The following is a 23,288-nucleotide window of genomic DNA, read 5'->3' on the forward strand; positions in this document are numbered from 1 at the left end:
CCTCCCCGTGCTACTGGAGCGGTGTTGTATGCGTGGTCTCTGTTTTGACAGCCTTCATCAAGTACAGGATCATTTTCGTCATGTTCAAGCGCTTCGGCTGTGCTGACCAACGATTGCGCTGCCGCATTCAGTTGCGAGTCCGCGATCTCCTCCAAGTCAGAGGCCCGGTAGTGCACAGTTTTGACAATGTCGCGGCAGTTGAATAGCAAACTCTCTAGTTTTGGGACAAATCTAAATCCGTCCTTGATGACGAGGTTGTGTAGGCCGTGGCCAACACGCAGGTGGTGTTGCGTGTGCGCGAGGCTCGCTGCGCGCCTCCGTTCCCGCCGTGTCCGATTCTTCCTTCGAAACTCATTCACGATGGCAGCGCCTGCATCTCTCTCGGTCCTGTGCCTCCTGCTGAGAGTCAAGGAGACGAGCTCGAAGTTCTCTGAAATAAAATCAGCAACCATTACAGTCTGAAACAGCGTGGTACGCCGCTTCCCTCACCAACAAAATACTTCTTGGTGATTTAGAGTAAAAAAAAAGGAGTAAAGCATTTAGAGTAAAAAAGCGGCATTTGTTATCGAACTATGAATCACCTGAGGTGCGGCCAGCTTAAATAAAGGGTCAGGGAGTGGAAATAAAAAAAGGGGGGCGATAGGGAGAGAGGACAGGGGTGTAGGTATAGTTATAAAACACTGTGCAAAGAACGCGATTATCCGAGCACCGAGATAGCGCAGCACTGCAGGCCGGCGTCCCCCGACTGCAGAGCGCGCGCGCGTCCGAGATTTCACGGCGCACGGGCGCAAACACACGCACTGTTACGAGCGCTCGCCAATGATATTCACGAGCCGTGCGAGCGACGCAGTCCGCTTGCAGCCGGTGGGCGCCGAAGCACGCACGCGATGGCGTCCATCACGCGTCGCGCGCAGCCACGCATCGCACTCGCGCACAAAACATTTACAAGCCGCGCGCGCGGCGTGTCCTATCAAGAAAAATAAGCAACGCGTGCGGTATGCTGTACTGTAACGGCTGCCGCCGTTGATCGAGCGGCCGTTGCACGGCCGTGGTATACGACAGCCAGTGCCCGGCTGTATGCAATCGTCCGAGGTAGCACGCGCAGAGCGTCCTGTCACTGCGTGCAACCGGCTGGAGAGAAACACAGAATTGAACACACTTCAAGCGCTATACTCGCCCAGTATTAATGGAACCATTTAATGCTTTCGTGATATAATAAATATATATTTAGACATAGAAGCAGAAACGAAGCTTTTTCTTTTGCCTTGTCTGAAAGCTGACGTCAGTTTAAGGTAAATGAAAACTTGAGAAAAGCACTTTGGAAGCACGCGCTGAAATTTAATACATGGGTTGAGGCACGCGCTTATTGGTATCAGGAGTCCGAAAACAACATGCTGAACATACCATCAATGTGATGACAAGTGAACGTGATGTACGGGCTCGCCGCCTGTCGGTCCACAGATCGTACGTGACGGCACAGAAACTTGACCCCTCGGTCGCCATTTTCGTCACCTGTCCGTGCATGGCACGGCACACGTCATCCAGCCCTCGACAACGTCGTTCGGTCAGGGAGTTCTTGGTGCTCTCTGATGACTTCATATTTTTATGAACAAGTCCTACAGAAAAGAAATGGTCGCTAGTCGTTCACACTTACAGTAATACTATAAAAGAAAAGCGTATAAACTGCGTTATAGCTGTCACCCACCTGTAATCCTTCGCCATTCACAATGTTAAACGGCAGCAGGTCTCTGACGATCAAGAAAACCTGGCGAACAAGCTCTTCCTAGGTGACGTTGTCGTCTTGCGCCTGGGAATCGTCTGGAAAAAATGCTTCACCGTCGCGGCTGCCCTAGCTACCCCCTTCTTGCAGTCGTCTTGTAGTTTGTGGGCATCCATCACGTCTTTGCAGTAAACACGTCGTCTTTGCAAGTTCGACGTGTTTACTGTGCTCGCGTAGCGTTTAACCTTGCAGCTGTGGAGGAAATAGGAAAATATATCAATTCTCATAATGAAATCATAAAACAGCTTCGACCAAATTTAATAGTTTAGCTCCGTAATGAAGCAAAGGTGCTCTACTCACGATTCGAACGGCTTTGAGTTGTCTTCTTTTGATGATTTAGTCAAGCAGCTCTCGCAGTAGTAGTCACTTCCAACTCTCTTCTGCTTTCCCCCAGTGAGGTACGCCGAATGACCAAAGTGTCTCCAAACTAAACTTGACTTGACCTTCGAATGGGACGGAATAATTCGTAAACTTCCAATCGGCATCTTAAAGACGTCGGGGCTAGAAAACTCGCTAGTTACACGTACTCTCGCGCTGATGCCGTCTTCGGACATGTCGCCGATTCCAGCCACAGCCGCAGAGCCCACGACCGCCAATTCGTGATGCCCACGTTCCGAGACTACTCGTTGCGCCATGTTGCGTTTTGCAGAAGTTTCGGAATTGCACGTTGTGCTGCCGCGCGGAGAGCGGGGTTGCTTTTGTTTGTTTTGTTTTGCTTCATTGCTCAACTCCTTGACACGATTATCTGCCTCAGACAGAGAAAAGAATTAAAAAACACAAAACAAAATTTCAAACGCAGGCAGATTTGCGGGGGAAAATATATTTATTCATTTTTAGAGGGCGCGCCGATCAGTTTGCGTCGGCGGCGGCGGCGCGCCGATGCCTCGGCGCACACCTCTAGTCTGCACCCACCTAGGGTGCCTCGATGTACCGCGCCGTACAGGGTGGAGACACTGCCTTTCTGACTGCCATATTGGGACGAGCGCAGATACGGCGGGCAATGGAGCGTCGGCCGATATTCTTGTTTGGCATGCGCTTGCGCCAGCAAGTTCATGTGCATAGGGGTTTTGCGCATTTACTCGCAATCCTAAGCGCTTCTTGCACACAAATAGCATGCATTGATTTTAGAGGAAATGACTACTCTGCAGCTAGGTCCGCGTTGGCCAACAGGCATGCTAAAACCGATGAATTACTCGACTAGATTGACTGCTTCATAAAGGAGCGCCTTTCGGTGCTGTCGGGCATGAGAAGGTGCATAGCATGCAGTGGGCATCGACTGTGTCTCTTGCTGCAAATAAGCAACTAGTTGACGCTGAGTGGAGGCTCCTAAAACAAGCGCTTTATTAGATTAAGCCGCGGCGGCGATAGCAGCAAACGTGCTCGGCTGTCATTGATGAACCCACCGCTCTCGGCCGAGCTCAAAGCCGGTAAGGAAACTTCGAGGTAGCATGCTAGAGACAACGAGGAAATTCGGGAACCCTACATAGTCGCGCGTGGCTCGAATCAATCGAGATAAATCCGGCCGCATTTCGCGTCACCGAAAAACTGATAATGCGGCGTGCCGGCCGCTTTAAGGATGATCAAAGAAACAAAAGCAAGCTTCGCGGCATTATTAGCCGGCACACAGTGGTACACGACACCCTGGCACATTGGTTTGTGCCAATGAACACAGTTCAATCGCCCAGCACCTGGCGCACAACAGAGCAGCTTCGCAAGCTCCCCAACAATGCTGCTTTACCAACGCTGGAAGGAACGGGCGCAACGACTCGCCCAGCCGAGCAAGACGGCGGCGCGCTACATTGAGGCGTCCTGCACCCACCCAGAGTTACTGTATATGCTACCGATAGTAGCTACCTTTGGTAGCACATACAGTAACTCTACATCCACGCGTATGGCAGTGACCTCTGCCGGCCACTATGGGCATTCATTGCAGGCGGCGCACCTCCATCGAAAAGAGCGGGTGCATGGCGCACTAGCCGGTATATTCTAAACACTATATTTCGGCTAAGCGCACGGAATGTATGCCGATTTAACTTCATGTTTACGTGCGCGCCTGTGTGTGCCGCGCTTCCGTGCTTGGCGTTGAACGGACGGGGCATGTGCATGGAGCCTCTCAACGAAAGACGCCATGGCAGGGCATTGGTGCATTGGAGTAGCAAGCAAAGAGTCGCCACTTTGTTGGTGTCAACGCCCGCCGTGAGATATGTTCCATTCTAGTTTAAGACGAATGCGTTACTAGGCTCACATTGCAAAAATCGTCCCAACCTGCCAGCCGTGCCCGGAAGCCGTCCTCCGCCGTGCCAAGAACTGCGGCAGCACTGTAAAAAATGGATGGATGGATCTTATGAGCGTCTCCTTTCGAACGGGGCGGTGGGTTGCGCCACCAAGCTCTTCTTATTATACTGCCGAATGCCCTACCTAAGTTAAAGAAGAAAAGAAAAACGCTATGAACTCCCACAACAAAATTTTCTGACCCCTGTTAAGAATGGCCCAGCTGAGGTACAAGTTTTGCCAGCCAGTTGCGACAGCGGCGTCAACTTTCTTAGAACGCCACCGTTACGCTCTAGCTTCGTCACCGTTGTGAGTGAATGCTATCAGCGGAGTAACTATTGTTACTGAGCCCGCCACCGCCGCCTTGGTCTGCCGCGAGCGGGGGAGTGCTCGCGGGAACGTAGTTCGAGGCTCATTCCCACGCGCCGTCCAAGACGCAAGACAATGGGCACCCGGCCGCGCTGCGGGGGTCAGCTCGGGGAATAAAAGGCACCTTTCCGGACACAGTCCCCCAGTTCTGCGAAGTCTGCCTGACGTCGGCTCCGGACCGTGAACCTCGCGCAAGGAAGTGTGTGTGTGAGTGTGTGTGTGTGTAAACCGTCCCGCAGAAAGGCGACTTGTTTACGATGATTGGACGGCCGTTTCCGTCACCTTGGGATCGAGGGGGGACTGAGTGTTTATAAACCGCTGTTGTGCGGCTGCTCAGTGCACTTTCTCAAGCAGTCATGTTAGACTGATGTACTTTCTCAAGCAGTCATGTTAGACTGAGGCACTTTCTCTCACAGTCATGCTAGACTGATGTAGATACTGTAAATAAACCCATATTCCTCGTTCTCGATGAGAAGCAGTCCTTCCCTTCATCAACGTCCTCAGCGTGGATAAGTTGGACGACGGCATGGGGCAGCCAACTTCTAATTAATGCCGGACTCCAATCTTGACAACGGGTTACGAGCGATGGGACTTAGCCCCAATCCTAACAACTGGCTGACAGCGGTGAGATGGACTTTGCGACGTGGTGCTGTGTCTGCGGTGAGTGCTTGGCTCTTGCTTTGACTCTCTAGGCTTCATTTTGTGGTTGTTCTGTTTAGAACAGTAAGGAAGCTAGATTGTGTTTTCCTAGCTAAATTTAGCGAGCAGGATAAAGGCAGTAAAACAGCAATCATGGTGTTAAGGAGACTGCTGTGAGACCAATTGTTGATTGTTGGTGAGGAACTGGGCCTAGATGTACGCAAGGAAATGCTAAAATCGGAATTATTGGAGCGAATTTCCGAACAGGCCACTGAGGAAGAAATTGAAATGGGGTTGGAACTTCTGAAAGAAAGAGAGAAACGGGACAGAGAGAGAGGAACGCGATAAAGATCGCGAGTTAAGAAAAATGCAACTGGAACTTGAAAGCAAACGTTTGGAGTTGTCTCAAGGAATTGAAAGGGCTCTGGGACGATGGAGTAAGGCAGAATTATACAGCATGGACAGGCTATTAAAGCCATTTGAGGTTGGGACCGACATAGGCTTGTTCCTAAGCAATCTTGAAAGGACTTGTGAGAAGATGAACTTCGGTCCGAGTACATGGCCACAGCGGTTGCTGTCTATGTTGCCGTGTGAGGCGGCGGAAGTAATCGCCAGACTGAGTACACGGGATGCATATGATTATGCAAAAGTTAAGGCTAGTCTCCTCAAGAAATACCGCATTTCAGCCAAAGCTTTTCTGGAAATGTTTAGGAGCACAGGCAAGAAAGATAGCGAGGGTTATGCGGAGTTTGCATACGGTTTAAGGGCCAACCTAGTCGAGTGGCTGAAAAGCGCGGAAGCGTACGACAGCAGAGACATGATCATCAAATGCAAGTGTCTAGAGCAGTTTTACAAAAGCATCCCCCATGCTCTGAAACTGTGGGTGCAAGACAGAGGGAATGTAAACACTGTGGAAAGGGCGGCTGAATTAGCTGAAGATTACGCGACGCTTAGAAAGTTGAACGCGGAGGACGGAAATTGGGATGGTCGAAATGGACCGCGGAAACCATTTCCGTTCAAAAAGGGTTCGCAGACTAGACGAGCGGGGCCTGTAGACGTGGAGGAAAAGCCCTCAGAAAAGAGCGAGGAGAAATCAAACGGGGAAAGAGCACCAAAAGAGCAGAAAGGAAAATTCGAACCTTTCAGACCAATCCGCTGTTATAAATGCCACAAACTGGGACATATAGCTGTAAAATGTGGGAAGCCCAGTGTAGTTTTTTCGTACGTAGCGGAAAAAGACGAGAATATGGAACTTTTGGGCCCATATCTTCACGACCTGCAAGTTACTGGCAAACCATGCCGAGTGCTAAGAGACAGTGCCGCCACGATGGACATTGTCCATCCGTCTTACGTGACGGTAGATGACTTCACCGGAGAAGTAGCATGGATCAAACAGGTTGTAGAAGAACACAGCGTGTGTCTACCCATGGCCAAAGTCAAAATCAGTGGACCATTCGGGGAGCTAGTGACCGAAGCTGCAGTTTCCAAATTCTTGTCACTACAGTACCCTTACATTTTTCCGAATCGTTCAAATCGGTTACTGCGTGAAAAGGGGCTTAAACTGGGAGAGGTGAAGTACAGGCATTGACCCGAGGCCAAGCTCGTAAAAGCGTGTCGCTTTCGGCTGAAAATGCACAAGCTGCTCAAGCGGAAGAAGAAAAGGCGATAACTTCAATACCCTAATCCGAGCTTGGCCCGAGGGACAAAAGAACAGTTCAGGAGAGCCTGCCAGCTGACCAGCTCAATGAGAGACTAGCACTAGAGTGTCAAAGTTCAAGCCTGCAGGAAGAGCAAGCTGACGCAATCGCAAGCGAGACAGGGTCGTTATTATCACCGGCCTCAAAGAACTTTGATAAGCTCTTACGTGTGGACAGGGAGTCACTGGCAGCGGAGCAAAAGAATGATGACAGCTTAGCTAAATTACACCACACAGCTAAAGAAGGCATTGCTAGGTGCAACGTGACGATGCATGAGACAGGATGATTGTTGTATCGGCACTACAGAGATCGAAAGGGTAGGATTTTAGTTCAGTTAGTCGTACCTACTAAGTACATGGAGGACCTTTTGAGTCTCTGTCATGGAAATGGGTGGTCCGGCCACCTAGGCATAAACAAATCAAAAGAAAGATTGCTTATGGAATACTACTGGCCTGGCTGTTTCAAAGACGTAGATAACTTTGTAAGATCACGCGATGCCTGCCAGCGCTCGGGTAAACCAAGAGAGACATGGAAAGCTCCACTAAAGGTATCAGACGACTTGTGATAGACACGGAAGGGCCTCTACCAAAAACAAAATCGGGTTACAGGTACTTGTTTACCGTGCTGTGTCCGGCTACAAAGTTTCCAGAAGCAATCCCTCTGAAAGAGCTCAGCTCCACTGAAGTAGTAGACGCGCTTTTGACAGTGTTTGCACGAGTTGGGTTTCCAGCCGAAATTCAGACGGATCAAGGGTCAGTATTCACCAACGCACTGACTTCCACATTCTTGCAAAAGTGCGGGGTAAAGTTAATACACAATTCCGTTTATCACCCTCAGTCGAACAGTGTACAGAGGTGGCATTCAGTGCTTAAGCGAGTTTTGCGTGCGCTCAGTTACGAACACAAGGAAGACTGGCAGAACTGCCTTCCCGCAACTTTGTTTGCTTTGCGAACGGTTCCACTTGAAGCGACAGCGTTTTCGCCAGCAGAACTAGTGTATGGGAGGACACTTCGTTCTCCACTGAGAATGTTAAGAGAGATGTGCGAGGAAAGAGGAGAGAGTCCTACAGTGGTTGAATACGTGCTGAATCTGCTGGAACGGCTAAACGCAACGCAAGAACTAATCGAAAAGAACATGGGAGTAGCTAAAAAGAACGCCAAATTCTATTACGACAAGAAAGCGAGGCTTCGTACGTTTAACGCCTGAGACCAGGTAAATATCCTCAAGCCTTCAAGAAAGAACAAGCTTGAACTTCACTGGGACGGGAAGCCGTATATAGAGCGGAGCGGAGTCGTTAACTATACCATCAAAGAGCAGGATGGCACTAGTACCAAGTTTAAGGAGTATAGGGCGACCTCCAACTCTGAAATCGGCCTAGAAGAAGTAGTAAAACATTCGGTAAGCTCGCACGCTCTAAGACCCGAGTAGCTAGATGAGCTAAAAGAGGTGTTAGGGGAATATCTCGACAGATTCAGCGATCGGCCGGGTAGGACCGAACTAATAACGCATAAAACAGAGCTGACATCAACCGAACCCGCAAGATCAAAGCCTTATAGGGTGTCTCCAAGACAGAGAGAGATTGTGGAGGCAGAGATACAGCGCATACTAGAGTTGGGAGCTATTGAGCCCGCTGAGAGTGACTACACGTCACCGCTAATACTGGTAGAAACCACTAACAAGGATCCTCGTCCGTATGTTCACTACAAGAAGTTAAATGCCATCATTAGGGATCAGCTGTACCCGATAGCCAACATTGAGGAACGAATTGAAAGAGTTAGCGCTGCTAAATACATTTCAACTATATATCTCGTGCGGGGGTACTAGCAAGTTCCCCTTTCAGAAAGTGCCAGCCGCTATGCCGCATTCATCTCACCTGTAGGCACTTTTAGCCCTCTCGCACTCAACTTCGGGCTGAAGAACGCGCCGTTTAGCTTCTCTAAGTTAATGGATATTGTCCTAAAAGACTTGCAGGAGTTCGCCTTGCCATATCTGGATGATGTAGCAATTTTTTCGGACAGCTGGGAACAACACGTGTCGCACCTCAAACAGGTGTTCTCACGGTTGTGGGAAGCCGGCTTAACGATGAAAGCGGAAAAGTGTAGATTTGGTTGTTCACAGGTTACTTATCTTGGCCATGTTGTCGGCCAGGGCACGAGACGGCCGGCCGAGCTGAAAATAGCTACGATTAATGAATTTACTCAGCCGCGCACGAAAACAGACCTTCGTTCACTTTTGGGACTTGTGGGATACTATCAACGGCACATTCCGAATTACTCGCAAATGGCAAGTCCATTAACGGACGCCCTCCGAAAGGGAGCACCGAGTAGCGTACACTGGGATAAGGACAAACAGAAAGCTTTCCAAAGTTTGAAAACGTTATTGGTTGCTCACCCTGTGCTTCGCGCGCCAGACTGCACAAAGGAATTCATAGTTCAATGCGACGCAAGCGACAGAGGTATGGGCATGGTACTTAGCCAGGTCGGCGACGATAACGAGGCGAGGAGCATCCTATCCTGTATGCCATCCGTAAACTAAATGTAAGAGAGGAAGCCTACAGCGCTACAGCAGAGAAAGAATGCGCTTGTTTAGTTTGGGCAGCCTAGAAGTTGTGTTACTTGTACGGAGCGAAATTAAACTTCGAGACCTACCACTGTCCTCTGAAGTGGCTCAATCAAATGTCACACAAAAATGGCCGCTTGCTCCGATGGAGTCTCACTCTCCAAGAGTACTACTTCTCCGTTAGATATAAGAAGGGAAGGTTGCATAGCAATGCGGATGGTTTGAGCAGGCTAATTTGAATTCTGCGTTTAAGGGTCCCGCCTAAATTTTAGGGTTATTATTGTTAATTTTGTTAAGCCAAGAAGATCCCTCTCATTTAGCAGGATTCCCTCCATGATTGCTGAATTTGTCAGCACGAAATTGCTTCAAGAATTGGCATTGGGAAATGCAGCATTCTTTGTTTCTTCACTTATGTTTTTTTTGAAGCCTAGCGGGTCTAAAGTGAGAGCCAAGGTACGTCATCTCGGCGCAGAGCCTTGTTGTGGGGTTCGTTTTGCAGTTGCCGGTCCTTGTTGGATGTTTTGGCGCGGTGACTTCATTACACAAGTGGTTGCTTCGAGCCAAGGCATCACCCCCTGGCCACCAGCCGTTCTCCTCCTGCCCAGCGGTTGTCTGCGCTGGACAGTCTAGATTTTCCGGGCCATGGAAGAGCTGTTAAGAACGGCCCAGCTGAGGTACAAGTTTTGCCAGCCAGTTGGGACAGCGGCGTCAACTTTCTTGGGACGCCACCGTTACGCTCTAGCCTCGTCGCCGTTGCGACTGAATGCTATCGGCGGAGCAAGTATTGTTACTGAGCCCGCCACCGTCGCCATGGTCTGCCGCCAGCGGGGGAGTGCTAGCGGGAACGTAGTTCGAGGCTCCTTCCCATGCGCCGTCCAAGACGCAAGATAATAGGCACCAGGCCGCACTGCGGGGGTCAGATCGGGGAATAAAAGGCACCTTTCCGGACACAAGTCCCAAATTCTTCGAAGTCCGTCTGACGTCGGCTCTGGACCGTGAACCTCGCGCAAGGAAGAGTGTGTGCGAGTGTGTGTGTGTAAACCGTCCCGCAGAGAGGCGACTTGTTTACGATGATTGGACGGCCGTTTCTGTCACCTTGGGATCGAGGGGGGACCGAGTGTTTATAAACCGCCGTTGTGCGGCTGCTCAGTGCACTTTCTCAAGGAGTCATGTTAGACTAATGCATTTGCTCAAGCAGTCATGTTAGACTGAGGCACCTTCTCTCGTAGTCATGCTAGACTGATATAGATACTGTAAATAAACCCATATTCCTCGTTCTCGATGAGAAGCAGTCCTTCCCTTCATCAACGTCCTCAGCGTGGATAAGTTGGACGACGGCATGGGCCAGCTACCTTCTAATCCATGCCGAACTCCAATCTTGACAACGGGTTACGAGCAATGGGATTGAGTCCCCAATCCTTACACCCCCTGTTGCGAACTTTGCTTTTGTACGTCTCCGCTTTTTGTTGTTTCCCTACTTTTCTTCCATGAATGTTCCAATCGCCTCTTCCTAATCTCTATTGTGGACATGTTTACTTTTCCCCTGCTCTCGCGGAACGCAAGGGCTTCAAGGAGGCCAGTGGTGCCTAAATCGACCAATGGGCAGACGTCCTCAATTCTAAAAAACATGATCCATCGTTTCTCTAGCTTTACCGCAGCAAGCACATGCTTGTCCTTCCTTCTGATATCTATCTCGCTTTGTACGTGCGTGTTCTAAGGCATCCTGACCGCGCTTCGAAAAGTAATGAACTTCCTTTTGAGGTATCGTAAATTGTTTCTTTCCTGATTTCGTTTTTCCCTCTTAAGTATTACTCATGTCAGGTTTCTTTTCCATTGCCGCCACAGAAAAGGTTATTTCAGCCTCTCTAGCTTTCCACTTGACGTTCTTTGTTGCTGGTTTGCTCACCCTACAGGCCTCATACTTGCTCGTAAGCTTCCTAGTTCTTTTCCTCGACTGTGAATGAATGTTTTAACGCGACAACGTTAAGGAGCTCGTGTCGCAGAAAAGCCGGTGTCAGCGGCGTTGGCCGTGAGCGATAAATCCTGGGAGGCACTTCATAAATTAAAAAAATTTGCAAGATCGGCTGGGTGGGAATCGAACCAGGGTCTCCCTAGTGTAAGACGGAGGCGTTACCACTCAGCCACGAGTTCGATGGCTCAACGCGGTACAAAAGCGCCTCTAGTGAATGTGGTGTTCTCTTAGAAACGTACCGTAGAAAGTTATACTGTGGTCTATATTGGTAAATATGAGCATGTAACTTACAAAAGTCGCCGTTACACGAGTAGCGAAATACGTTTCCGCTACATTTCTTCTGCGCACATGCCGAGCGATGTTGCGGCAAACACACAAGACCCCCCTCCTCGCTATGTGCGGCGCAGCCCCGAAACGTGGCGCGCCACTTGCCCGCTTCTCCCCTTCGGGACGTGCAGGGACCGGTGCGAGGGCGCCCCACTACACTTGCGTTTTTTCGTGTACAGATACCTCAACACTCTCCCAGCCAAGTTACTTTCTTCCATATTCCTCAGTCGTTATTCATAAAACCAATTTTACTGCGAGCTTCCTTCACTTCAAAACTTGCCCAGCCCACATCACCCTGCACAGCTTCATTTCTAGTATTCTCGTGAGCGCCCAATGCGAGGCGACCCACTGACCTTCGGTTCCCATCGAGTCCTGATTGTACCCCTAATTTCAAGCAAACAGCCGCATTTGCTCAAAAGTAAGTCCTGGAACCATTTCACATGTTACACGTACCCTGTATCACCTCGTTCCTATTGTATCCCCATAGCGCTAAGTGCTTAATTATGGCTGCATTTTTCTTCCCCTTCACTGCTATTGGTTTTTCCCGTGTGTCCATATATCTATTCCTTCGTTTATCCTTATACCAAGGCATTTATATTCTCTTACCCGAGGTATTTCCTGGCCCTGTATTTCCACTCTCTGTTCACTGTTTTCTGTGAATACCATAGCGCTAAATTTGAAACCTAGTTTCGTATGAAGCAAAATGGAAACTGCGAAACAGCCGCACGAAGCGCCACGCGGTGCAGCCCCAGTGTAGCTCCTCGAGCAGCGGGCGAGGCCCGACGGAGATGGCAGCGCCGCGGTGTGGCCACGCGGCCACTCCTGTGCCCGGAGCCGCGTATTTTATTGCGACGAAATCACACCTCAGCTATTTTTGCAACAATGTCAAGCATAATGGCACAAGGTAGAAAATAGTCCTGATAAATTAAAGTGGTGGACACATTACGTTAACTGTGTAGTATTAGTTACGTGAAACAATGACACATGCTGCCTTTTTACTTTTTACTAGATGCGTTGCTGCAGTTCAGTTTCCGCAAATTTTGACCATTTGTTTCTTATTTTTGCAGTGCACCATTCATACGTTTAGTTTGTCAAAGTCGGGAAGTGAGCAGACGACATGCGAGCAATTCTTTGTGGCCTCGAGCATGATGACAGCATGTCTTCGCGGCTCGGGTGGGAGCACTACCTGCGCCGTGCTTTTAAAACGCGCAGATAGTGCGCACAGTGCAGTGTTCCCGCTAACCGTGTTCAAATTGAAACGAGTTAGTCAGCGGCCAGGCAAAATGATTTCCCGCACGTAACGTACTTAAACGCTCGAACCGCTGCTAACGAAACAACAAAATCAACACTGGATGCCATGTGCCTTGATACGTCATAGTCCAAACAAATAAAATATTACGCAAGAGAAAAAAAGTCGCACTTCCCGGTCACGTCAGTAGGCTAAACACTTGACTGTAGCTAAGCGCTAACGTGGCTCATGATGTTTGTTGAGAACTCGTGATTTTTTTTTCTTTCTCGCAGCCATAGCAAAAATAAGTACATTCCGAAAAGGCAAGAATAAACAATACATTTGTCAAGCCCACTGGCTAGACGTGTGCCACAACAGAAAACTGAAGCTAAATTTAATACCCGAATCCCACGTTGCCTCACAAAGCGCAACGTAGGCTAATATGTCGGTACACGTAGTTGCTAAATTTTTCACTGTCTGCTTGAATTTCCTTTGCGGTGTACATTATAGTCCTGTTCTATGTCAGGAACACACAGAAACTATTGGCTAAAAGAAGACGTCGTGCACTGTTTGTAACTGACAAGAAAACCACTCACCTCTGACGATTTTCGAAAGGAGAAACGGAGCTGTGCCGACATGCGTTCAGTCGAAGAGCAGCCATCTTGACTATGGCGCTAGGCATCAAGGCACACAGCATGTCATTCGTGGTGTATGCAAAAAACGGCGTATATGAAAAGATAAATCTATAAAAATTTATCTTATAGTTTTTATACAGTTACAATAATATAAAACGGTTAAATTTTAGCTTTGACTCGATGTATAGCCTGGAGACTAAGAGCAACAGAAAACTTGTTTTTCCTTTTGACGGGTTTCTGTAATAGAGGATTCACAAAAAAATTCTTTAGCGTTACGGAATATTTCTGTAAATTTTCTTTCAATTGGCAGCTTTTTTTTACAGTGTGGTGTAACACTCAGTGTAACTAACACAGCTTCGCTCTTCGGCCATCTTCACGGCGGTGATTTCTTTTCCTCTTTTTCATTTTTCTTTCTTTTTTGCAGTGCGGCATATTAGCTTGTAACGTTAGCCATTCAGAAAGAAATATTAACGATTACTCCTGGCTCCGCTTTCGTTATTGCTTTGCACCATTTCTTCCGAGGCTGCACATTCGGCCGCCGAGCGCAGGGAGCACCTGCGAGGGGCGGCCAAGTGCACGCTGCCAAAGTGCTCTCGAAGGTCCCTGAAACGATTTTGTGCAAATGTACGGGGTCGTTAGAGTAAGTCCTTCTGATCATTAATTAACGCATCTAAGTGCTCCGCGTAAAGCGTGTAATTCGTTACGAGTTTTTAAAACTGTACATCGCTGCCGATCGCAGCACACCACTCGCCTGAATTTTCAGCTGCCCCTAAACATTTGTCGTCACTTGCCCTAATGACGATTGTAGGGCGAGCTATCCGATTGGCTGCGCAAGGCGCGTCATTGATAACTTTTCAAACTTTACGGTGAACAAATGTTCGTAATAGTTGGAATGTTAATTTGTTTCTATGAAAACAAACAGAAAGAGAATGCACAAGGACAATTTCTCACTGCACTTATGCACTTCCGGCACGCAGCAAGCGTCGTCTGCTTGTGTTACAACGTGCTCCGTGTTGACGAGACCTCCACGGTCAGTGTCAGTCTTTTCGCGAGCACCAAACGTAGCGTTAAAATTTCTTTCTGGGCGAGTTGGTGCATACTTGACATAAAAATTGTTACAGCGCAAACACATGTAACCACAAAGTATGAAGGACGGGACACAAGCGCTGTTTACTGTCAACTAAATTTTATTGACGGAAGACGGATACCTTATATAAGGGGAAAGGCAGAAGTGAAGGGGAAGGGAGTCACACAATCGGGAAAGATGACAATGCGCATCGATGAACGAACGTGCCAGCAGTCAACGGTATCAGGCGCAGAAAAAACAAGAAAACGAAGAACTAGAAAAACACTAGCAAAAGGCGAGGGATACTAACATACAATGAAATTAGTAAGCAGTCGCTTCCAAAAAATGAAGCTCTGCCGCAAAAAGCGATGCAGAAGGGGTGCTTTCGCACTTGCTGCCATATCTGTGTGTGTGGACAAACTGACGCGCGCCGTCGCGTCGGCACTCTCGCCGAGAATCTTCTCCCAGTCGAGCCTCGCATCCTGTGCATTCAATTACGTGCGCGACCAAATTTGCGTACTTGTCCTTTAAGTTGCTAAAATTTCGGGCATGTGCCCACAAGCGTTCATTAATGCAGCGGCCGGTTTGGCCGACATAAGCCTTTCCACACTTCAAGGGAATGGCGTAGACCACTCCTGTGGAACACTTGACGAACGGCTGCTCATGTTTTAGCTGACAACCTCTTCTTTTAGAGTTGCAGATGCGTGGGCATAATTGTGCCAGCTTGTTGGGTGCCGAAAAAGCGCTTGTGTCCCGTCCTTCATACTTTGTGGTTGCATGTGTTTGCGCTGTAACAATTTTTATGTCAACCAAACGTAGCGACTGGCACTATGTCAAGCTGCGACATCGTGTCCCTCTGCAAGGCAGCAGACGAGCGAAGTGGCCGCAGCGCATCGGACTGTCGCTATCCGATCGGCACCAGGATTTGGGCAATTGCGGCGGTTACTTTACGCCGGAGGATTACTACCACAATATCCTTTCGTGAGTGCGGCATTTGGGTAAACGCAAGGGGACTGGGCCTGGCTGTTTCACCGGGCCGTTTCACGGGATGAGCAGAAGCGCAAGCGTTGATGGTCTAAAGTCATTATTATGGTCTGCACGGTTCAGCCACCTGATGGCACAGAGCTCAACCAAACACAGTAGCAGTAACGAAGTGCATTCTTTTCTGCTGGCGTAAATTTTTCGCATGAGCGTATTCGTTAACACGTTGTTTCTGTAAACGTTTATTTTTTTTACACTTGGTTAGAACTATATTAGCTCTTTGTTTGCCTGGTTAAGCTCTGCGACGCCAGGTGGCTGGACTGCGCAGTCTTATCAGGTCGCTCACGTACGTCTACGCTAAAGTTCCTTCATCAGCATGAGTTTATGCCTCCACCAATCCGTTGAAACGCCCAGCTCGCCAGTGGTTAGCAGAATATCAGACACGTTTGGCACTGCGACGCACGCTGCTTCGATAGGTTTGCTTGGGGTAGCCTGCCAAGCATCTGGCGGAGAGGTAGGAGAGCCTTCGCGCGCTGGCTCCTAGAGAACCGGAAGTCGACGAGACGACGTGCCATCACGACGCAGAGCCAGTGAAGGCGGAGCTTAGCCCCGACCACTCGGCGAGCGAGTTGAGGAGAAAATGCATGGCTACGGAGGAGGGTAACTTGCAATCGGCCGTAGCTCTCTTAATATGAGACGCTTCACACAAATAGTACTGCGAATTATTAACTTTAGCTGTACCCTACGCGTCTACAAAATTTGTCCGAACCGTTTCATGGGCCCTTTCATTTTGAGGCGCTATATTTTGAACAAAGAAATATACCCCTTAGATAGAAAAACTCTTCATAACATCGGCTGGCTGCCGGAGCAAGTGCATGTACATTTCATTTGTTATTTCAATCCTTTCGAATTATTTGAGTCATCTTCATCTGAAGGAGAAAGCCACATGCCACATAGGCTAACGTCTTCGCCTTTTAGAAAACTCTCTCCAGAAATTAAACGACAATCGCCGCTGCACAGCACGTTCGACAGATATTTCTTCTTTGAGCGCATGTCAGTGCTTTTGATGTTATATCTGTTTGTAAAATGTAATGAATTTGTAAGTGCAGCACCTGGCTATAGTGGGAGGGAGGGGGGCGCACAAGAAATGAATGAAGCCTGTGAAGCATCCGCTGTGAATACATGCGCTGACCAAAGTGGCGGTTTCTTACACGAACAATTTTTGTAGCAGCCTATTTTCCTGCCTATTTTTCTATGCTTTCCCCGATCTGCCACACACCGACCTGGTCGATGCTACGAATGAAGCGTTGCGCCATGCTGAATCGGCTGTGGGCGCAGCCACAGAGGAACGCACTCGGGTCCGTCATCTCCCTCCGCCGTCAGATTGCGGGGAGAGTGGGGCATTTACGCGGTCTCCTTCATTCACCCTTTCCTCCTATGCATAGCTTGCATGCCGATTGGGTCAAGTGATGCTTGCAGTCTTGTCAGCGCACTGCAATTGTCAAAAATGATCGCTTGTGGTCGTCATTTCGCCTGCGATCTCTCCATGTTAAAATTATGCAGCAATGTGTTCACTGATTTTTTGGGAGTGGTATACGTAATTATAGGCAGAGGTCACCAAAAAGGCCGTGCTTGTGACCACCGCATTCAATGAGCTCAGAAACACGCGAACCTACCAAGGTGAGTGACTCGATAGGCGGACGTTGGTAGTAACCGCCCAGTGCGTGCCTTGTGCTAGCAACACATGTGCTGCTGCGTCGGCCTGATATCCGCCCCTTCGTGACTCGGCATCGCACGGGCCCGCAAGAGCCCGCATTGGCCGAGGGCTAGAACCAATTTCTACCAAAATAATGTTTTATCCAATGCTAGTGTGCTGCCTGGAAATTCAAGCAATCTGCGGCCATTTAGGGGTGCATTGCCTAGGGGGCCGCTGTGACCTCATTTTCTTAAAAAAGGCACTTATTTTGTATAGGGCTCCAGGCAAGATGACAAGAGAGGTTGTTGAAGCTTATGAAATTGCAATAATAAAAGTGCATACCCTATCGCCAAAAGACGCGCTTGCATTAACGCCTTGAAATGTGTGTTTCGACCACGTCGTGGACACCTGTGCGCTTCCTGAATGTGTGGCCCTGAATGCTGACATTCCTATTCACTTTTGTTTCCGTTCGTGCGATATCGTGTCGGTGGCACTGCGCGAGTGCCGTCTTCGTTCTCGGCCGACTGGCACGCGGGCGCGTGCTCTGTGCCGCAGGTTGCGGACGCTCCTCGGCGCTGCCAGGGGTGGCGGGCGCCGCGCGGCGCGGGGACTGGCCGTGGCACGTGATGCTTCTGCGGGCCGGCAGGCACGTCTGCGACGGGACGCTGGTCACGGACAAGTGGGTGCTCACCGCCGGACACTGCGTGTCACATTGGTAAGTCGCCGAAAGAACGTCGGGAGACATCGCCCCTTCATTCACGTCGCGCTGCTAACCGAAAGTGTAACCCGGTCGTCCACCCAATAGACACGGGTACACCCGTGTCAAGTGTGTGCAGGGCAAGCATCAGTGGCACAAAACAAAGAATACAGTTTGCTTCTAATGCTGGTAGAGTAGATATATTACGTACAGGCTGGCTACATCCCGCGTCGCTAACTCGAGTTACCTGCAAAAACTTCGATATACCGGCTGCGCCATGATTGCTTTTCTGACGCGAACACTGATTCGCTTTTGGGTGCGAACAAATGAACGCGATAGCTACGTGTTATTACACTAAGTAAAACATTGCGATTATTCTTCAAGATAAATTTGTCATGTCTTTGTTTAAATGAAGGTGAACAAGACTATTTCCGATGTCAATTATTTTCTTATGCGCACGCTAGGTGGTGGAAGAATAGAAATCACTAAGAGTGATACAATACTACTTCTTCTTGGGCGAGTTGGTTAATATGTATTGAAGTCATTGTAGCGCAAACGAAACATTCTCATTCTTTGCGAACAAAGGAGGTTTGATTGCCGGAAGAAGCACACCTGGCCGTATGTTAAATGCACCACCGGTGTCGTCTATATGATACTGTTGTCGTGTGGGAGGGTCTATGTAGGCCAAACCTGGAGGTACGTTAACGGCCGAGCACGAGAGCACGAACTGTCAAGTATTAAGGGCAATGCGCATCTGTTTGGCCTGTAAGTGTAAACCATGGTTTTGTTACTTAAGATTCTAGGCAAAAGTAAGGATACTACTGCTAGTGAACTTTTGGAAGTGTGTCACATTAAAAAGGAAGCATTGATTGCGTTAGTGACTTGTCGATCTGCTAATTTAGTAGTCAAACGCGCCTTTTTTAATTTTCTTTGCCATGAAGAACGTGTACGCGTGCGCTATACAGAGTGTATCTATAATTTCCTATTTTTCTGAGGTCGAACCAATAAACCAGTTGTGAGTTGTCTGTTCGTTGTGTTCCTTTGAGCTGCAATGGCTTCAAAACTAAGAGTGACGTTGCTCAACTTCACTAATACTTCTTTCTTTCATTTTGAGCCTTCAGAAGTTGATAATCCCTGGTCGGCATCTTCGACGTGAAAAACAACCCAAGAGGTAGACACATTTAATTGAATTGGTTGAAAATAAGGACTTGCATTCATAGCCGACTGAACCTTGGTCGCAGCTTGTTCCGTAGTTCCTTTATCTTAAGGAATGTTGCATGTAATTCTGTTGCTGCGTCGAGATTCATATCCAACTTGATAGTGGTGCGACCACGCATGCACCTTTCTATTAATACGGGCCCCTGTTCGCAAGTTCCGTACAGTGTCACGCAAACCCGCGGCCATCGGCGAAGTAACCGCAGGTGGTAGCGCACTTGCTTGCTTTCTTCGCGGCGGCCAGTAGGTTTTATTTGCTGTTACGCATCGTTTGTGCAAGATGCAAAAGCAATCGCATATGCTGCGTGCCGCAATGCACCAACAGAGCTGTGGCAAGTGAGCCTCCACTCGTTCTCCAAAGATGCGGTGAAGAACGGGTTGTCAAGTTGCGAACTGGCCAGCCACTGTTACGTCTGAACACCACAAAGGGGTTAACTTTACGTTCAACACAAATCACCATGAATCCATCAGCCCCTATCCAGAGGCCAACGCCGCGTGGACACCAACTCTAGACGGGTCCCACAAAAGGCCCTGCACGCTGCCCAATTTTCTTTAGTGCATGATGTCTCCCATAGGCTAAAGAAAATTGGGCAGCGTGCAGGAATCACAGTCGTTTTATTAGCCCCGGAAAGGGTGGCAAGGTTCTGGAAGCGTGTAAGCGCGCCTAAATCACGTCAGAGTTGTTGCTCTGTCGGGCACAGAAAACGTCTTGTGACGTGCACAACGAATGTAGCCTACCACATTCCCCTGTCTTCCGGCAGTAAATATGTTCGACAGACAGGCACGTGCTTAAACGATCGTCTAAGAGAGCACTGTAACAACGTCCACAGCACAGTACAAGGCCACTGGGGCATCCATTGCCGGCACTGCAACTGCATGCCCCTCTTTGGAGATACTGAAATTTTAGCGAGACACAGCTCACAGCTCACCCGGGAAATTGTGGAAGCGGATTTCGTCAGAAAACTTGGTAGTATGTGCGTTACTGGCCCCTCTATCGCGCTGACCCCTAGTGAAGTCACGTATCTAAACAGATAGAAATCGTAATGTTCGTTCTTTTTCAAGTGACCATGTTCTTAGTACAGTGACTTGCTGTAAGAACACCCCTTGTGACTGCCTTTCATTTTCTGCGCATGCCCCCTCTTGTATATATACACACACAATGTGGCAACGCAATAAAATATTGTTAGAAGTCAGTGCTGTGTATGTCGTCTCTCGCTGTCCTTGTCCTTCGCGCTGTATGTTATTTTTTTTACCTAAGTACACGGGTGTTTTCGCATTTCACACCCATCGAAATAGGGCTGCCGTGGCTGGGATTTGTTCCCGAGACCTCGTGGTTAGCAGCCAAACCCATTAAACACTCAGCAACTACGGAGGGGAAGGAATGTTGGCAGTAGGAGGAAGGTGACAGTCGGCACGTGAGACAATTTGTTCCCATCCTCATTGCTCGAGAATTGGTACCAGCCGTCGAAGAATGCACTGTATTTAATGTGATGAAGTCCGCGTCCAATATTTCAGACCCGAATCACCCTGTAACTGATGACCAGGCATCTCGCTTATAAATACAGTCGCGTGACAGTTGTCGGGTGCTGGCGTCGGCCACAGGACCTACTTGACCTCTTTTCAACACCTGCCGCCATTCTCTCCTTACATTGCACCATCTGGTTTCACCTGAACTTCTTCAACAGCCCATTTATTTTTGCCAATATTTGGCCACCCTGACAACGTAATGGTTTCTTATTTTTAGGTCATCTTTTATATTTAGGCTAATGCTGTCCTGAGATTTCCAGCGGTTTCACCTTTCCCAAAATGCCCGCATTTTTGTCGGCCTCTGTTCATATTTTGGAGGAATTTTAATAGCCGTTAAAGCCGTCGCATGGCCCCCTGACCACGCTGCTCAAAAAGGTATTTTATTTCCCTTAGGTCTTGTGGAAGCTTCTGCCTTCTTGCCGTTCATCAACCTCCGGGTTTCCCTGTCACTTGTATCCCATTTCGATGACTACACAATCCCACGGAAGTTCGCAACGATATAATGTCCATGGCATTAAAACCGTGTAAATCAATTCTACCGTGTTGACGACAGCCGTTTTAGCTCACTGTGAATGCAAATAGTGCGTTAATGAGCGCCATTCTTAACCATATAAATTGATTGTCTAAAAATATATGCGGATCTCACGTATGTGCGAATTGATGTAAACGAAGCTTTCTGTGTTCTTTGTTGTCATTGTCGTACGTAATCTCCACAGAGTAGTCAGGCACCATCTAATTAAAAGCTCTCAACGTTTGCCTGATTACGTCCGCCATTGTGATGCAAATAAATGTAACTTCAACTCATTTTCTCACAAATAAACGCTGAATGAAAGGATGACGTCATCCTGAACAAGGTCATCAAGCGCCGTAGTGCTCGATCTTATGATGCCGCTATTGGCAAGGTTATTTTCGTGTTTCGTTTCTTGGGGGTGGGAGAGGCGACGTGCTCTTGCACCGTAGAAACTTCCCTCGTACGTCTCTAATGTGCTCGTTTTTATTCTCAAGCACCCAATGAAAACAGTCATCGCTGCAACTCAGCATGTCCTGGTGGCAGGCCACCATGGCGTGTCGTGCAAGTAAGACTACGCTGACTCATTTGGGTTGGCATACACTATTTTATGCGTCATACTTCGCCACATTCATTTTTCAAACTATGCCAGAGCTCGAAAAGGCCGGCCAACTCACTCGATCCCTTTCCTCTGTTTAGTTCCGCAAAGTGTGCATCTAGCGCTGTGGTTACCAAATATGCCCAGCTGTATGCTATTACTCAAGCCTTTCAGGCGACCTGATTAACTGAAGTCGCAGGCTTTCTTCAACCGGCGTCGACGTTGAATATGGCTATCCTCAAGTACTTTTCGCGGAATTCGCTCACCGCCTTCTCTTCAGTGTCATCTCTTACACTACTCCCTCCTGCTAGGCACAACACAAACACGCAACGACCTTACAGAAGTACCAATTACACGCAAGCTGACATGCTGTCGATGTACCTTTCCGCTGAGCACCGTGATTGGAGCGTAGTCCTGTCTATGGGGACATTATCGGTCTACAGCCTCGCTCAACAACACTGCTCGTTACTCATCACTTTTTTTTGTCAACAGCCCCCCCCTCCCCAGCATACTGTATTTCCTCTGAATATACTTTCGGCTTTAGGTGTGACCTTGCACGCCCGCTTATTCTGTTACGTTGACGGCGACAGTTGTCGTCAGGCTGCCGCCTCATTCTAAGCTTCGCCCTCACCAGAGAGCACAGAAAGTTGTTTTCACAAACAAACCACCGCGATTCGAGCTCATGTATTCGCAGCATCCTCCATTTGGGAGCTGGGCGCGCTAACAAATTACGCTACTACCTCCCTCCACAATTTCCTGTTTATCTGCCTTCCCACTTCTCGTTTTCGTCGCAGACGCAGGCAGAACGGACGCAGAAACGAAAAAAATAGATTGCTTGAGCCGCCAGCTGACACATGACCTGAACTTTGGCAGGTTACTCTCATTGGAGCTCATGTGCTTGCGGCTTAGTGCAGATTGTGAGTCGCCTTAGCTTTATTGTAAATAAATATTGTACGACAACGTTCCTCATGACGTCATATTTGAAGCATTGGAATCGGTGGGCCTAGGCGGTCCATTATATCGTTGGACACGCAGTTATTTATATCGGCGGTCTCTACTTCTAAACACTGAAGCTGGCCCAACCTCCCAATATTATACGCACCATGGCGTTCCACAACGCGGTGTATTGAGTCCCACGCTTTTTAACCTTGCACTCATTGATCTCGTGGAACGACTTCCGAACACAGTTAAAATATCAATGTATGCCGACGACATCTGCGCCTGGGCATCTGGTGTGACGCGGCCGCAAGTACGCGCCAGGCTTCAAAAAGCTGCCACGTCAACACCGGCGTACTTAAATGAACAAGGCCTCCAGATCTCGCCTGAAAAATGCGCATTGGTCGCGTTTAGCCGAAAGCCAATGAGATCATATGATGTCTCTATGGACGGTCAAAGCATACCTTGTGTCAGGACGCACCGATTCTTAGGCGTAATCATTAATCGTGACCTCTGCTGAAGTCCTCATGTGGCCTACCTAAAGAAGCGCCTGATGGATATTTCTAATGTCTTCAAGTTTCTAGGAG

The 23,288-nt window shown here is 48.7% G+C and overlaps 1 protein-coding gene across 2 annotated transcripts in view; it reads left to right on the plus strand.

Moving 5' to 3' along the window:
- Positions 1–23,288, plus strand: part of LOC142566308 (uncharacterized) — a 951,081-nt gene that overhangs the window by 784,258 nt on the left and 143,535 nt on the right. For both annotated transcript variants that reach the window (XM_075677216.1, XM_075677215.1), the window contains one exon: positions 17,776–17,935. In XM_075677216.1, the coding sequence (XP_075533331.1) occupies positions 17,776–17,935 (160 nt within the window). The remainder of the gene's footprint in view (positions 1–17,775; positions 17,936–23,288) is intronic.

Source organism: Dermacentor variabilis, unplaced genomic scaffold (assembly GCF_050947875.1).
Source record: "Dermacentor variabilis isolate Ectoservices unplaced genomic scaffold, ASM5094787v1 scaffold_12, whole genome shotgun sequence".
NCBI lineage: Eukaryota > Metazoa > Arthropoda > Arachnida > Ixodida > Ixodidae > Dermacentor > Dermacentor variabilis.